At 47.9% G+C, this 17,955-nt stretch overlaps 1 protein-coding gene across 1 annotated transcript in view; it reads right to left on the reverse strand.

Moving 5' to 3' along the window:
• The window catches only part of NR3C1 (nuclear receptor subfamily 3 group C member 1), a 61,127-nt gene that overhangs the window by 24,155 nt on the left and 19,017 nt on the right, over window positions 1-17,955 (reverse strand). Inside the window, exon 3 of the mRNA XM_084215607.1 lies at window positions 366-529. Within this exon, the coding sequence (XP_084071733.1) occupies window positions 366-529 (164 nt within the window). The remainder of the gene's footprint in view (window positions 1-365; window positions 530-17,955) is intronic.

The following is a 17,955-nucleotide window of genomic DNA, read 5'->3' on the forward strand; positions in this document are numbered from 1 at the left end:
AAAACAACTAACCTTAAATTGAAAAATCACAAACTTTACAAGCCTATTGCACACAGACAAATATTTGTATAAAAATGGGACAAACAAACAAAAACAACAGTGAAAGAAAACGAAAGAGACAAAAGCCAAAACAACAATAAATTCTTTTACACTGAGTGAAAGGGAGCATTTTATCAATGTGAATGGAATCCATGCTTTGGATAATGCACCATTATCAATGTGATTTACCATGACAAGATCAGTGATCTAAGGGATGGGTTGTTCAGTAGGATTCTGGCAATACCATGGATGCTGGGTTTGAAAACGGACGATGTGTGTGGGGATCTCATATTTATAAGCAGCTAGCTCATCCCAGCAGGTCCTACCTTCCACTGCCCTTTTGAAGAAGACTTTGCAGCTGCCACACGTCAGGACACCGTAGTGGCAGCCCGAGGCCTCGTCGGAGCACACCAGGCAGAGCTTGGGAGGTGGTCCCGTAGTTGCTGAGGTTGTGGATGGAGAAGAGCTTACATCTGATCTCATTCCAGGGCTGAAACAAAGCAGAGAAATACCTTTAGTTGGGATAGAGGCGAGCACAGGGCTGGTATCTGCCAGGAGCAGCTTGGTGGGGCAGTTCTGCACACAGAGAGCACCAGAAACAGTTAAACAAGGACTTCTGTAAAACCCCAGAAAAGCTGTATGGATTTTTCACGGCCTATTTGGCTGCATCAAGATTCCTTCCCTTACACGTTTCTGAAGCCAAGTTTCTTGCACAATTATCCCAGCCTTTAAAATTGACTCTTTAAACATGCTCTTACTCCATATTGTTTCCATTACTGCCACATTCCCTGCAGTCTGCACAAGGGCTCCCTTCCCAGCACCACCACCGGCTGCTCCACTGGGATGCTGTTATGCAAGAAGCTGTGCAAACTGGGCCATATAGCAACAAATATTCACAGTAACAAGTGATCATTTCACCCCAGCAGTTCGGGAGAAGAGTGAGGAATATCCCTCATTTCAGGATCTGGATGTAAACACGCAGCCCAGCTACAAACGAAGGATTGGTTTGTTAAGGAAAAAACCCAAATCCCTCTTAGAACAACAAACAATCCATCCTAATCACCTTGGAGCTGCTCCTAATCCTCAGGGCTGACCCAGCAGTGCTGGGCTAGAGCTCAGGGGCTGCTCTTATGGTGGCTTATCTTCTCTGGTCTGAAGAGAGCTGCACGGCACCCCTACAGACCAACCATGATCTCACAGACCAGCCCTGATCCTACAGACCCCTGCCCCACAGCCCTGCAGAGGCCCAGAGGTTGAGTTCATCCACCTCCACAGGAGGAAGAACTTCCTCCCACGGAGGGTGGCAGGCACTGGAACAGCTGCCCAGGAGGTCATGGAGTGTCCCTCTCTGGACACATCCCAAACCCACCTGGACACGTTCCTGTGTCCCCTGCTCCGGGTGACCCTGCCTTGGCAGCAGGTTGCACTGGATGACCTCCAGAGGTCCCTTCCAGCCCCAGCCATTCTGTGATTCCCAAGTAAGTCTGAAACGCCTAAAACATGATTTCTGTGCTGCCTGCTTCACTTGAAACTGATTTTCACAGAAAATCCTGTTCACCAGGGTTCCAGCCACTCTCCAGATGAAGCTAGAAAAATGACACTTTTATTTAAGGTTTTGGTGCCTCGCCTTGGAAACTCTCCAGACCATCCACGTTCCCTGATGTGGGTTTAGCATTTGTATGTGGGATGGCTTTTGCATGGAAAATTCCTTTTCCCCTCCTCAAGGAAGTCTGACCAGATTTGGTCACACATTTAAAAAAACCCACAGCTCCAACACGCTCACGCAAGCCTTAAAATTCCACCCCAAATTAAGATATTCCAACACCTGGGAGCTCTGCTTTAGCACAGGTCCATATGTCCCATGCCCAGGGAGCACCTGGGAAACAGCCCATCCAGTGATCCAAAGGACTCTGCCATTGTGCTTGTCCTTTCCTACAGGGATCGAGGCAATCAAAAGACAAGGAGCAGGATCCTCCCACTCAAACATGGAGGGATCAAAGTCAAACCACAATAAATGTGTCAATGAAGTTCTCACTTCAACAAAAATGGAACCAGAAGGCAGGGAGAAGTGAAAATTACTTGCGTTAGGGAGAAAAAAAAGAGACAGCACAGGCAGGCAAAGACCTAAGGGATGTGCAGACCCCCTAAAACCGGTGTCTGAGCTAGGGAGAAGCTGAGCTGTGTCTCAGAGCAGAGAGGGCTGAGCAGAAGAGAAAACACCAGACAGCAACAGCTTCGACGTGCTGCAAGAGCAGTGGGAAGAGGAGGGCAGAGTAAGACCAGAACAAGGGTGGTGCAAAGCCCTCAGCAGGAAAGGCTGGCAGCAGGAATGGAGGAGAATGAGTCAAACTGGAGGAAAAAGGGAAGAAAAAGGCCCCTCTTTTCCCAAAGGGAAGAATGCTTCTTTCCAGAACTTGGAAAAGAACTCAAATCTGTCACATCGCTGCTCTGCGTTCAGAAGCATCTCTGGAATGTTCAACACATCTCCTCCGTGCTCTGCCACGGGCTGCCAGCCCCCACTACGTGTCTGTCAGCTGGGGCAGGGCTCACTGATGGACTGCATCCCTGCCCACCAGCCATGGCACGGCTTTCCTGGCTCTTCCCATTAACTACTCCTCTTTTAAAGAGCTTTGATGAACCCCTCTGGTTGCACAACGCACCCCGCGGCACCCGAGGCACAGCAGAACGCAATCCAAGCCAGCCCCACTGACTGTGCATCTTTAATGGCAGGCTCACCCTGTCCCTGTCCCTGTCCCTGCCCCCAGGCCTGCCTTCCTCAAGGGCACAGAGCTCCAGAACAGCTCTGCAGGGATGCAGGGGCACTGCCCCGTCCCCGCTGCAGCTGGCGGTGGGGGCTGCAGGAGCTCACACCTCCTGGGAAGGAAGCTGAGGATCCACATCTATTCCTGCTCTGCTGGCTCTGGCCAGCTCTGCTGCTCCAGGGGATCCCAGAAGGAGTCCAGAGATAAGAGGAGAACCTCAGGCCTGAGAGCCACCCTTGGTTCTTTGCTCTCTCACAGCTTTCCTGTCTGATCATCAGACAAGTCATTTTGACCTCAAAGCTTTGCTTCCTTTCATGTGATGCACATATTACTTTCTTCTTTCATTTTTTTTTCTTCTCTCCCCAGCTTACTGATACGTTTGGAAAAAGAAATTTGTTTCTCTACTTTTAGACTACCATATGCAAAAAACCCCAAATAAAAACCCCAACACTTACCTCAGAACCAAGAATACCATTCAACAAGCAGCAGTCACTGTCTGGCTGCTTTAAGATGCCTTATTTTCTCTAAATTTTAGGCCCAATAGCTCCTTTTCTAATAATAAAAATCTCATATTAAACACTGAAGGCTAGGAGCTGTGAGTTTAAATAAGGAATATAGAACTTGAGAACTTTGCTTCATTAAAATTATTAAAAAGATGGAAACATCTTTCTATGTATAGTTTTGAAGACAGCTAATTTAGATACAAAAATAAAACTCTTTATACCTCTCAAACTTCTGACAAAAGCATTTTTAAGGAAACATTCATCAGCTGTCAGGGAAACCATGACAGTGCCAAACATATTCCACTGAAACTTTTCAGTCACCTTTAATTTTTAAACAGGGCTCATTTTCTGTACCAGCCCCACAGAAAATGTAATATGAGAAAGAAAACAGATGATATGACTTCTAAAACTAAAAATAAATGATTACATTGATTAATACAGCAGTAGCCAGCAATCTAATCCGGGCTGCAGGCATATCTTCCCAGCCTGGCTGTATCAGATAAGGGCAATATTTACTGACCGTGTGGAGAGCTGCCAGACAGCCCCGCTGGTGGAGCAGCACCAGGAGGGACTGCAGGGCTCCTGAGGAGCCACATCCAGCACAAATCTCTCACCTATGCTGTCATACACAGGAAAAGGCAAATGACCACTTCCCAAGGAAGAGGTAAGGCAGGGAAATTACACTCTGAGATAATATAATGAGGGAATACCTTTCAGTATTTACAGAAATTGCTTTCAACTCAACAAACCCTAATAAACTATGCGTCCTATCTAGATGAAAGAAAAAAATGAAGCGGCATAGACGAGAGAGGAAAAAACCTCCCAATTTTCAGGGGTTCCAAATCTGTAAAAACTTGGATTGAATTTCATTTTGGGAGGCAAGGTATTGGTATGGGGTACTAAACTTAGTACACTCCGATGTATTTTTCAGAAATTATTCATATATAATCTGATTTTATTTATTTGTATAGATGTGTTTATCATTTCCACTCAATAGAACATACAGGGGCAAAATGGGAAACCTTAATGAGGGGGGTGAAATGGGCAATTTTAATGATGTGGGAACATGGAAAGGCTCAACGAAGATGGCGCCGCGGTAACGAGCTGTGCAGAAATCAAGGTGCTTAATTAAAGCCATTGCAGGGTTAATCATTCACCAGGGACTTCAACCCCGGCTCAAGGGGCACCTGCAGCAGGCGGGCGTGGCAACGGCTGGGGAGGGCTCCTGACCCGGGCTCCTGCTGCAGGATGGACTGCCACAGCCTGGGCAGTGGGACATACGGACACACGGACAGGGGGACACGGACACACGGACAGGGGGACACAGACACAGACACACACAGCGACACATGGACATGGACACACACAGACACACAGACAGGGACACACGGACAGGGGGACACAGAGACACACAGCGACACATGGACATGGACACACACAGACACACGGATAGGGACACACGGACAGGGGGACACGGACACACGGACACACAGCGACACACGGACATGGACACACACAGACACATGGATAGGGACACACGGACATGGACAGGGACACACGGACAGGGGGACACGGACACAGGGACACACAGCAACACATGGACATGGACACACACAGACACACGGATAGGGACACACGGACATGGACAGGGACACACAGACAGGGACACACGGACAGGGGGACACAGACACAGGGACACATGGACATGGACACACACAGACACACAGACAGGGACACACAGACACGGACATGGACAGGGACACACGGACAGGGACACACGGACAGGGGGCAGCGGGCTCTGGCCCTGCCAGCAGCCAGGACAGGGAGCAGAGGCAGGGAGGAGGGATTCCCCACTCCCCTCCTCCAGGGCAGGCGCTGCTGAGGAGGGCACCTGCTGGGCTCTGTTCCTCTTTAGGGTGAAGAACAGAAACCCCAACACAGCAGGGGCACAGCCCCACGTGCTGAACCCTCTAACACTGTGATAGCTTTTAAAAATACACCGCCCTCCTGTTACTTTGCATTATTAAATGAAAATCACAGAAGTATTGAATTTTCAAGAGTAGGTTTAGCTTAGACATTGGGAAGATTCTCCCTGTGCGGGTGTGAGGCCCTGGCACAGGCGCCCAGAGTGGATCCCTGGCAGTGTCCCAGACCAGGCTGGACACTGGGGCTGGGATCACCTGGGACACTGGGAGGTGTCCCTGCCATGGCAGCGTGGGACAGGATGACCCTCAAGGTCCCTTCCAACCCAAACCACTGCATGATTCTCTGATCCTATGGAAAACAACTCTAGTGAGACAATGGCAAGGGGAACACTTTCAGGAACCGAAGTTACTGACCATTTCCCCTACAGCCTGCACCCCTTTTCACCAGTGAAAGGGATGGTCAGCCTGGATCACACTCTGTCCAAACAGGAGGTCGCTCCTCACACCCCCAGACACCAAAGCATGGCCCACCACACATCCTGGCCCTGCAGCTCAACTGAACCAACCCCTGGGAATGGATTCCTAAAAGCAAGTTACTTATTGGTGTAAGTGGTATCACCAAACTAAGAGTAAAGAAACCATTTTCAATGTCATTGCCATCTGGGCCTCCTCCTTATCTTCCAGCAATGAGAACAATGTAAACACCAGGCTGTGGACACTGCCTGATTACATTTTTTGAATTGCTTATTTATTTCTTCATTAACTAGAGAAACTAATAATTATTTTTATATCCTCTTAGGCAGGGAAGTAGTTTTGAGTTCAAGCAGGAAGAAATTTCAATCCAAGGCTGTTGACACTAGACTTGTCATGACTATTAAAATAGAAGTGTGTTTGCCAATTGGAAATAATTCCAGAAAGGCATTTTGCTGAGAACCTGAACCATTGGCTTCTTCTGTCTCCTGAAATGTTTTCACTTCATTCTGAAGAGACTGAAAATTGGTAAGAGCCCAGGTTTTCCTCCCAGGCTGCCCGAGCTCTGCAGACACAGAGCCAGCCCTGGCTGGCCGCGTGACACAGAGGGGGCACAGAGCCACTGCAGAGGCACAAACTGCCATGGGGACAGACCCCAAGCCAAGGGGTCCAGGGGTGCTGACTGCTCAGAAAGCCACAAATCTTCCCTCCATGTAACTTCCCTACAGACCCACCCATTCTTCAGCACTCTTTCCTATTTTCTGTTTAAAATGGAGGCCTGGATGGTTTTGGTAGGAGTGCAGGTCTTGACGACAAGCATGTCCTCAATGATGCTGTAAGAAATGAAAAATCTGCTCTGGAGTATTTGACCAAAGGCTGTAAACAAAAGCCCCCAGCATTTCTGGTTTCCAGCTGCTCTGAGAACCAGGACGATTACCACGGTTTCCTTTATCGCACACCCAGATAAACGCTGTATTAAAAAGCCCCTGATAAGCCAGGAAATCAGATTCTGAACTAACGCTCTCGTTTTGTGCAGCACGTCTGCGACACGGCCAAGATAACGGCACCGTGAGGGATGCGGCACTCCTGAGGCCACGGCCGAACTCCCTCGCTGCCAGGGCCAGGACCTCACGGCAGAGCAGCTCCGGGCGCGCGCTCAGAGGGGACACAGCTGTCCCTCCTGCTGACCCACCCTGCCACAGCAAACGCTGCCGGGGGATGCCACGGTTCCAACAGAAAAATTCAAAATACGAGAGACCCCTCAAGCAGCAAAGCCTCAGGATCGTCCCCCACCCGCAGAACACACCTTTACCATCCCTTCATACCACTGAGGCTGGATCTGTGGGTTTGCACAGCCAGCCAAGCAGCAGGGAAGCAGGGCACGAACTGCAGCTTGCCAACATGACCCACGGCCAGGGCTCCCAGTGGCGCCTCCGGCCCGCACCCACCCAGCCTGCCAGGGCCCCCCAGATCCCCGGGAGCCCCGAGGAGGGGCTGGCAGCCCCCCGGGCACCGGCCCTGGCCCCGCTGTGAAATGGCGCCCGCTCCCCTCTCGGCATCCCCGGCAGCGCCGAGCGGCGGCCGCGCTCCCGCTGGAGCCTCTCCAGAACGTGAAGGCTTCAAGGGCACAGGCAAAGCTTTCTTGGAATGGATAAATGGTAATTGATGTTGCAGCTGCAACCTCAGCCAGAGCTCTTGGGATTTCAAATGTACTACAGACCTAAAGCATTTATGGCCAGAATATGATAATTAAATTATATGTTCTAAACTTTTATATTTATTACAGTGCTCCAGTAAAGCGGCCAGAAAGTCTTACCTTCAAGGGTAGAACTCATTTCTATATGAATCAATTTAGGCATACTTTTCCAAAGCTTCGTGCTGCTTTTTAAATTTCATTGTTCACCCTTCCTTCCCTAAATAAAGAGGCAGCAAAAAAAGAGACCCAGACAGAAGCCAGTACCTCTATACTCAAATACAAACTTTGCATAAAAATATGGAATCACATTATCCTGGGCCATACCAATTCTTTAAGCTTTGCTGGATGACAAAATAGCCATTTGATCTACCTGTATTTACAGCCTGTGGATCATCTCAAACCTGCAGGTACAGGGACACGTTCTGTGCTCACAGACTGAGGCGAGCCAGGACCAGGACAGCTGCAAAATATTGCACTTTACAACAGAGTGCAAAAGTCTGAGTAGAATTAGGTATTTTTTAAATTTTCAGCGCATCCCAAGAGATGTCTCAGCCTGGAGCAAAGGAGGCTCAGGGGGCCCTTGTGGCTCTGCACAGCTCCTGCCAGGAGGGGACAGCCGGGGGGTCAGGCTGTGCTCCAGGGAACAGGGACAGGAGCAGAGGGAACGGCCCCAGGCTGGGCCAGGGCAGGCTCAGGGTGGGCACAGCAGGAATTTCCCCATGGAAAGGGAGCTCAGGCACTGGAACTGCCCAGGGAGGGTTGGATCCCCATCCCTGGAGTGTCCCAGGAAGGGCTGGAGGTGGCACTCGGGGCTCTGGGCTGGGGACAAGGTGGGGATGGGGCACAGCCGGGACTCAATAACATTAAAAGTATCTTCCAGCTTCTGGTTCTATTTCAGATCTCAGCAGCCTCAGAGCTGCTTTACCTTTCTTGAAAGCAGGTTTTTAGTTTTCTGAACCCTGCAAACTAACCAAGAGCCAAACTAACTGCCCAAAAATGTACTGTCTTAACACTGACCCTTTAACACACCAGTTCCATGGGCCAGCACTTGGAATTCAACAGCAGAACTGCACTGAGACATTCTGTGGTGATCACAAGAGATTCATGAGCTCAGAGCAGCCGCAGCATTTTGGCTCTTCCTCCACACTCAGCATAGATCGGATCTGACCCCTTATTCCAGCACACATTAATGTTGTACCAGAGGAACTGAACTTAAAATATTTAACAGGACTTGTTCCATTAATGACCTCAGCATGAGCGGTGTCCAGCGCTCGTGTCAATCACAGGACTGTGCAGGCTGCCAAAACGATGCTGCTAGGAAAGGAGAGACACATCTGGAAAGCTGATTCTAACATACATGGAAAAATAGTAATGATACAGAAAGAAAGGCAGCAAAAGATTAAAGTAAACTGCAGCAGAATCATAGAATCCCAGAATGGTCTGGATTGGAAAGGATCTTAAAGATCCCCTGCCACGGCAGGGACACCTCCCACCCTCCCAGGCTGCTCCAAGCTCTGTCCAGCCTGGCCTTGGGCATTTCCAGGGATCCAGGGCAGCCCCAGCTGCTCTGGGCACCTGTGCCAGGGCCTGCCCACCCTCAGGATCCCATCCAGCCCTGCTCCCTGGCAGGGAAGCCATTCCCCCTTGTCCAAAGCCCCTCTCCAGCTCTCTTGGAGCCCCTTTAGGCACTGGAAGGGGTTTCAAGGTCCCTTGGAGCCTTCTCTCCTCCAGGCTGAAAAGCCTCAAAGCTGCAGTATAGTCTTTCCACAGTCAAATAACCATCAAGACATAGATAAGTTTAGACCTGTAATTAGGAAGTCCATTTCTTCTCTTCTGAAAAAACACAATAACATTAAGACTCTCCTGCTGCCAGTGGAACAGTGGTCTGGACCTGGAGTTGTATCAAGGTGGACACACAGACTTATTCACCAGCTCATGCTTTTAGCTGCACTGCAGAGCTAATTCCTGCTTTACAACAACAAAAATCAGGAGAAATACAAAAAAAGAAACTAGAAGTAATGTAACTCAAACACAAATAACAGAGCAGAAATAACACCTTAACTCTGAGCAGGAAGAAGAGAAGAGGAAAAGAGAAAAATGAAGAGAGGGCAAGAGAAGCAGAAAGGAATGGTTTTTTCCCTTCATTCCTTCTCCAGCCCTTCCAGGAAGCTCTGTTCAGAGGGGAAGTGCTACTGAAGCAAGTGAGGCTGCTGAATTCTTTGGAGCACAAACCCCATTTCCCTGTTTTCCTGTTTCCCTGTCCCTCTGGAGGGAGCCCTGCAGACTCCAGGTCCTCCCCTGCACGGGCTCCCTCCATGGGAGGCACACACTCACACGTGCAGCATTCATTATGGAATATTAACCAGTGCTGCACCCTGGGCTCTGCCTCAGTGCAGATCCATGAGGAGGGATGGGGACCGTGCCAACTCCAGGTTTTGGCCTCGCTCCATTTGGTGCAGGGCCAGGATGACTTGGTTGACTGTTGAGTCATCGGTTGGTTCAATTGACATTATTTTACATTTGACTGGTTATTGTTCTTTAAACTTTGAACAGGAGTCCAGAAGCTCAAAAAACACCAGTGGACCAAAAAGAAAGCGGCCAAAACAGAGTTTAAACAAGGCATGTAAGCAAGAAAAATACTCTCAAATGACATTTGCTATTAGCAGAAACTACTGAAAAATCAAAATCCACCTCGTGGTTTAAAACGTGTCTGTTATATTCCCAATATCTGTAGGCAGGAAAGCAAACTTTTCCCCCAAAATAAATCAGCTGGTGATTGAGAACTGTATTTTTAACAGTAGAATATTCCTGAAATTGTAGATGGACAATGGGCACACGAGTCATTTGCTTCAGCCAGTGCTCAGCCTACAACTGACAATGAAAAGATTTAACCCCCAGAAGTTACTGCTTCAGTACTGAAGACACCCTTCTGTTTGGCAGAAGAGGTGCCCATCAACTGCAGTGGTTTGTTTCTACATGGATGCGACATGAAATGAACTCGTTCCACAGATAATCTGTATTCACCAACAGGAATCTGTACGGAAGGTTAGTGCCTGTTGTTTTCAAACTGTTTACTAAACTCACTGCGTTTCCACTCTGATTTCAGGTATGTATTCAGTATGTTCTGATCCCCTGAGAGGGAAATTCATTGTTATATCCACTTATTTTCATCATCAGCTAAAGCAACAGCCGAGGAGGAGCTTGAGCTGGCTTTAATGAGACGAGCAGTGGGAAGGGAGACCGGGCTGTGCTACGATAAACCCGCCAGGACGGAATCAGCTTTTGTGACAGCTTCCAAGAGCATGAAAAACAAACAAAACCCAATAAAAACATCATATCCTGGGTACTTTGCTGGAAGACAAAAGTACTGGTGATGATTTTGAGATCTTAGTCACAAGGATGACGCCTGCAGCTGCTGTCAGTGCCACGGGCCCGAGCCGAGGTGCAGCGCCAGCTCGTGTGGATTGCGCTCCCGTTTAGTCATGAGCACCAACGTCACTCGGAAGGGCAGAGATTCCTTTTTACCATCTTACAGAGGGAACAGGAATTCTTGCAAGAAAGACAAGGAGCAAATTCAAAATTACTGGTGACTTGAAAATCAGAGAGCTGCTGACGGACGAGCACGGTGATGGCTCAGGGCCCTGAGGGAGAGGCCGAGGTCTCCCCCCAAACCCTACAAAAGCTTTTCTTTCCTGTTTCACTTTTAGTTCTTGGTGCATTTTATCTTTCATATCCAGATCTGTGTGTCGACATAACAGAGCTTAAAACGGAGTGAATCTGTTTAAGAACCATTTCCCAAACTCTTACAAACACTTTTACCACCCTTCAGAACACAATTTCACTTCACTTTAACTGGCCCCTGACACAGGGGATGCAAAGAACAAATACGAAACCACTCTTCCCTGCATGAACAGGAAGAAAAGCACGTCCTAAGTCTGTTTATTGACACGAAATCAGCCACAGAAACTTGTGTAATATTCTCAAAAGGCCAAGCAAAGAGTAGCACCCCAGACCTGTATGACGTGTATATTGTATGTCATTTCCAAGGCATTTTAAGTCAACTTTATTGAATAATCCAGAAGAGTGCTGTAATTACTTTTGTCAACACTGTTAAGCAATTACAGATACAATTTCTGCTATAACATGCACACACAGTAGGTTATTACCTGCTTTTATTTCCACTTGGCAACCATGTCACACAAGACTATAAAGATGTTTCACCACATCCCTCCTGTTGCCCACACCCCGCCCTTGCAGGCAATTCTCACCTTGGGGCTTTGGGCTCCTTTGTGGTGCGCTTTTTACCCCCCATGGTACTTTTAGCTCTTGCCTTCTCTCCCTCTCCAGGGCTTCTGGTATTTTTTATGCACTTTCCTGCTCCTCTCCCCTCCCTGCCAGCTGAAGGAAGCTCTATTCCTTCCTCGCTGAACCTCGCGCTGCTTCCTGGCCACATTGTTCGTCTCTGCCTCTTTGTGTATTTTCTCTTCCTGAGCAGCGCTGGCAACCCCTCCCAATTAAACTCCATCTGTAAACTTCATTAATGGGCTGTTTACCTCTCTCACACAGTCGCCACGACAGGGACAGACAGATCCCGAGTCCTCCCCACCATCCCTCTGCTCGGAGAGCACCTCCTGCGTCCTTGGGGCTGAGCTTACTGCAGCTCTCCAACAGCAGCAACCCCAACATTCCTCCTGAAAAGTATTAAAAACTTTCCTGCTGGGAAACTCTTTTCTTTTCCTGAATTAGAACATGTCACAATAGCTCAGACCAAACATTTTAACTGCGGTCATTACTCAAGATTTACTCAATGGAGTATATATTGCATTCACAGCTGCAACAGGTTTTGAAGACATCTGAAGACGGTTCCAGTTGGACAGCCGTAGTATTCCTCACTGAAAAATTACTGGGTGTAATTTCCTACTGAAATGTGGGAAAGGCAGAATTCACTGCATGCTGGGTTTGGGAGGTGAGCTCACTCTAGAAGAAAACAGGTGCTTAATTCAGTTTTAAGACTGTGTATTAGTCCCTAAGTCCTTATATCCTTACATAAGCATAATTACACAGGAGGTGAGAGAACAGGTATGGCAATCAGTTTCCCATATTATTGATGAAATTGAGCAATATAAAAATATCAAAAAATGCTTTTTGAGCCACAGCCAGTAAAGGTTTCAAAACTATGGGCACCTGAAAAGAGTGTGTCAGAGACAAAATCTGACAAAGCTAGATGCAGAAGAGGGTAGGAAAAAACGAAAGTTCATCAGCCATCATCTCCTTAAACCCACCAGATGATCAGTCAATTCAACAGTCCCACCTTTAAAAAACATTAACATAAAGCAAAGGAGAAAAAAAAGATCCATTTCAATCAAACATTACTGAGAAGACCTCACTGGGGTACAACTTCATTTACCTCAGTCTCAGCTTTATAATCAGCTTTTCAGCAGCAAGTACCAGAGAAACAAACCAAAGCAGCATTGAAACTCCCAGGGTGCAGACCCCATACAGGCGCAATCACACACACCAATAAAGCTTTTAACTCCAAATAACAGGGGATGCTGACATTCACAAAGCCTTAAGTTTTCAAATGAAAAGCACATGGAGGTGCTTTTATCTAAAACACAACATCCTGGTTTCAACAAGCATTTCTGTATTGCTTTAACCATACAATAACTTCAACTGTTACTGCATCCTTCAGAGACACTGATCCAGCGGCTCAGCCAACTCCAATGCTGGGATGAGGCTCCCTCAGAAAAACAGCTTTTCTACCTAAGCTTCTCTGAGATTCATGGGGTTTCAGAGGAATTAACCCCAAAACAAACCACCTTTAGGAACCAGCAGAGTGGTTAATCTTCCCTTGTTTTTAACAGTGGCTCAGGGCGAAGCAGCACGTGAGGCTCCGGACACGTCAGCACAGCCGGGGTGCCGAGAGCAGAGGCTGGGACCAGCCTGGCTCCCCAGCACAGGCAGGCTCCCAACAGCCCCCAGAAGGTGCAGCTACCCCAGGAGTATTTGCTAGGTGCAATAAATACATGTATGACCAAAGCCTCGCTGCATTTCCAGGCTAAAATCCCTCCGACAGTGTCTGACCGCTCTCATGTCACTTACATGTTCTGTCTGAGAAACATTAAACAAAGGTCACGCTGGCAAACACGTCTGCAACAGGAGCAAACCCAGCTCTGACTGCACACTTAACTCTTTATGAGGAGAGGGCTCTGCCTGGACCTGCAGATAAAGCCTTCCTTGGACAGGGACTCACAGGCACAGGTTGGTGGCTGCAGGTGCAGGGCAGCCCGCAGGACCCGCGGGGTGTCAGATGGATCAGCTGAGCTGGCCCTTCCTGGAGAGAAGGAGCTCCTGGTGCCATGGAGCCATCCCACTGATTCCAGGAGAACAGGAACTCCTGGTGCCATGGAGCCATCCCACTGATTCCAGGAGAACAGGAGCTCCTGGTTTTTATGGAGCCATCCCACTGATTCCAGGAGAACAGGAACTCCTGGTGCCATGGAGCCATCCCACTGATTCCAGGAGAACAGGAGCTCCTGGTTTTTATGGAGCCATCCCACTGATTCCAGGAGAACAGGAACTCCTGGCTTTTATGGAGCCATCCCACCGATTCCAGGAGAACAGGAGCCCCTGGTTTTTATGGAGCCATCCCACTGATTCCAGGAGAACAGGAGCCCCTGGCTTTTATGGAGCCATCCCACTGATTCCAGGAGAACAGGAGCTCCTGGTGCCATGGAGCCATCCCACTGATTCCAGGAGAACAGGAACTCCTGGCTTTTATGGAGCCATCCCACTGATTCCAGGGGAACAGGAGCCCCTGGTTTTTATGGAGCCATCCCACTGATTCCAGGAGAACAGGAGCTCCTGGCTTTTATGGAGTCACCCCACCACACATGGGGTTTTCCTTTCCACCCTGCATAGGGAAGTTTCCACTATCCAATCTACTCATGGCAAGGTAATAAAGGATGTGGCTGAGAGCCAAACCAGGTTAAAAGTTAAGACAACATCTGGATCATGCAGGATGGATACAGTCATAACATTTCAGTGTCTCAATGTTCAATCTGTAAAGTATAATTAAGATTATCAACAAATAAACCACCACCACAGAAAATGAAAAATAAAAGAACTACAACACATCCTAAGAACAAAATATTTAAAAAAAATCTAGGGTCAGTTTTTCCCCCCAAATTAATTTCATCTCACTTCAGGAACCAAAAGAGGTACTAATTTTAGAAGTATGGCTATAATGAACACTCACCTGGCAATACAGAGAAAAACTGAACAGCCAAGAACAATCCAAGCCTGTTTCTCCTCCCCACTGCCTTATGGAGAAAACTGAACTCTGGATAATTATGTTCTTAAATTTGAGTCCTCAGCACGTCTGAATTTAGATGAGATTAACCAACGCCTGAATATAAACTCTCATCAAAGTGACAGGAAGGAATGCTTTAAGTTTTGTATTTTCTTATTCATGATGCTGAACACGCCATCATTATCTACAGCTCTTCCTACCTGTGACACAGATCTTCCTCTTACCCTATTCTGTATGTGGAACCTACAGCTGGTCCTGAAGAAAAACCCAGGAAGCACCATGAGAGAAATACAGTAAATGACACCACGACAAGAGCAGACCCACCACCTTCCATCACTGCTCTACTTCTCAGTACTTTGGAAGCTGTGGTGCTTCAAAAAGCTTGGAAAAGTCAGGGTAACCCCATTTTGCCCTGCAACAATGCACAAGGAAATACCAGATCCAGGCAAAAGGATGCGGCTCCTCACCTCACTAGAGATAAGCAGGTCGGCCTTTCCAGGGAGACAATGATGAGTGTTTCCCTGGGCTGATTATTCTTGCAACTTTCATCACAAATCCTGCAGCATCTGGCACTTCTCCTTCAGCTTCATTTAAGGGCTGACAATTAAGAGAATCTGTCTTTTCTCAGAAAATCAGTTCTGGGCTGAGAAATGTATGTGCAGAAGAGCTAAAGAACAAAGCAGCACTTCTGATTTCAACCAGGGAGAGAAAATGGGCTTAAACTGCTGCACAAAGAAAAGAAAAAGAAACCATTATTGCTCCCAGCTCAGGGATTCTTCAGCCTGGGATAAGGTATGGGCAGGTTGGGAGTGCCCATCCCTGGGGTGTCCCAGGAAGGGCTGGAGGTGGCACTCGGGGCTCTGGGCTGGGGACAAGGTGGGGATGGGGCACAGCCGGGACTCGCTGGTGTTGGGAGTCCTCCCTCACCTCAGTGATTCTGGGATTCTGCCATCTGCACAACCTTTTCTCAAAGACCTCAAAAGCTTCCTTCCAAATTCCCAAGCCCCAATATCTGAGGAACTCTTTCCCTAATTTTAATATTTAGGGCAGGAAAGCAATTTAATTGGAGGAAAAAAGTTTTACTTTTTATATTTTAAAGGAAATTACCAACTAAATCTCATTATCAAGGCGAGCCTCAAACCACGACCTGGTACTGTTTTTAAGCTTTGTAAGAAAAACTTGAGATATTTTAGGGGCTTTGATGAAGCAAGGACCAAATTCCACAGCTCAATGGTAACAGCAGGTGCCAAATCCCAGCTCCATATGCAGCCCACTGCTCCCAGGGGGCAGGAGGATCAGGACCAGCCCCAAGGGGAGTATCTGTGGCTGTGTTCACAGCCCTACAGGTACAAGCAGGTTTTTTCCAGAAATTCAGTGTATTATGGGAATGTAGCGTGTTCAGATGCCTGAAGCCCTGCACGGACTGCACATGGCAGCCTGGCAGAGGGCTCCTTACAGCCTTAACTGCAGCCAGCCATGTGCTCCCAAGACTCAGAATAAACCCACGGTTACTGCTCTCCTGCTCAGAACCAGCCTCCTCCTTCCCCCAGCAAGAGCCACCCAAGAGTGCTGCAAAGTCAGAAATAACCAAATTCATTCCTCCCAGATTCGCTTTTTCTGCTCGGCATTTTCTAATAACACCACCAAGTAAAAAACAGTTTTATAAATACCACAGGGACTGTCATTTACAGAAAGCAAGGCCTCGAGAAGATCAGAGAAACCACCAAGTAATCTCAATGTGATCATGGAGACGGGAAATGGACTTGATAGCTTCAAAGTGCTCAAATGGAAATTAATAATGAAGAAAACTATTCAAAATACTCAAAACCAGTTTCCACTAAGTATTATTGATTTCAAAACCAGCCTTTAAATTCAGTCCTGAATTACAATATGAAAAGAAAGTTTTTACACATTTTTTAAGGGCAAACTCCCTCACAGCCTTGGTGTGTTAAATAAGCATTTTACTTGACATTTATTGGAGGCAGCTGGAAAAGAAGGCAGCTCCTATCATCAGCCTTCACTCTACTGAAAGTCTCTGCTATTCTGATTTCCCAAGACACAGAATGCTGGGTCTCTCCTTAGACTTTCTCCAGCCTCTCCAGAAGCTCAGAGGACACATCCATATATTCCAGCCCAGACTCCCCCTGAGCACTGCACCACCAGCAGGGGCAGCTGTGGCTGTGTGGGGGCAGCTCTGTCACCCCAAGGAGGCAAAACCAGCCCAGGAGTTGCCAGAAATGCAACTGCTATTGCAAAACAGCATTACATGGACAGAGACACCAGATCAGAAGAAGAGATAAAATTAAGTTGGGAAGAGGGTTCTGTGGAATAAGTAAATTAACCTCAAGATCACCTGTGCTGCTGTTTCAATCCCATTGCCAAGGCACCCTCTGAGTTCTTTTTCACCTCAAACTGGAGCCAAGGAGAGAGATGATCCCTAAGAGTGCTGTGTAAGAAACAATTACTGTGAAGCTCCCTGCAAAAGCAGATTTACTCCAATACCCAATGATAACTCCTTGGTACATGTCATGTAACTGCTGAAAGGATGCCATCAAAATCACAGAATCATTTAAACTGGAGAAGACCTCCAACGCCCACCCTGGCCCCAGCTCAGAGCACTGAGTGCCACCTCCAGCCCTTCCTGGGGCACCTCCAGGGATGGGCACTCCAACCCTCCCTGGGCAGCCCCTTCCAAACCTGCCCAGACATTATCCCAGGCTGAAGAACCCATGAGCTGGAGGGAATAATGCACACATTGTGTTGGTGCCCTTGAAAAAACCCTCTCTGGGTCAAAGAAGGAGCCACAACCAGGAGCCTCGATTCACATGCCCAGGCTTTCCCAGCAGAGGGATTTTGTTTTGGAGTCTCTGAGCACACTTTGAGGGGAGAAGGAAAGTGATGCGGGAAAGGAGGCGAATTTCCTGGCAGGTCTTTAGTATAATAACCAGCAAAAAGATCAATTACAGGCATGCATTCAGTCTAATTATTTTCCAGCTTACAGCATAGACATTTTTAACTCCACATGACAGAAATGTGATCACTCAAATATCAGATGAAAACTGGTCACAGTGGTGCAAAACAGCAGGGTACTGGGGCCAGGTATGTCCCAGGGTGCGTTATGAGTTGCCTTCTCCATCCTGGAGTTCAAAACATGCAGAAAACACCCTTGTGGAAGGGGATTTTCCAAGCAGAGGAAAATCTCAGCCTCAAGGACACAGCCCGTGGTCAGGGCACTGTCCCTCGAGGG

This window comes from Fringilla coelebs (genome assembly GCF_963513975.1).
Source record: "Fringilla coelebs genome assembly, chromosome: 15".
Taxonomy (NCBI): domain Eukaryota; kingdom Metazoa; phylum Chordata; class Aves; order Passeriformes; family Fringillidae; genus Fringilla; species Fringilla coelebs.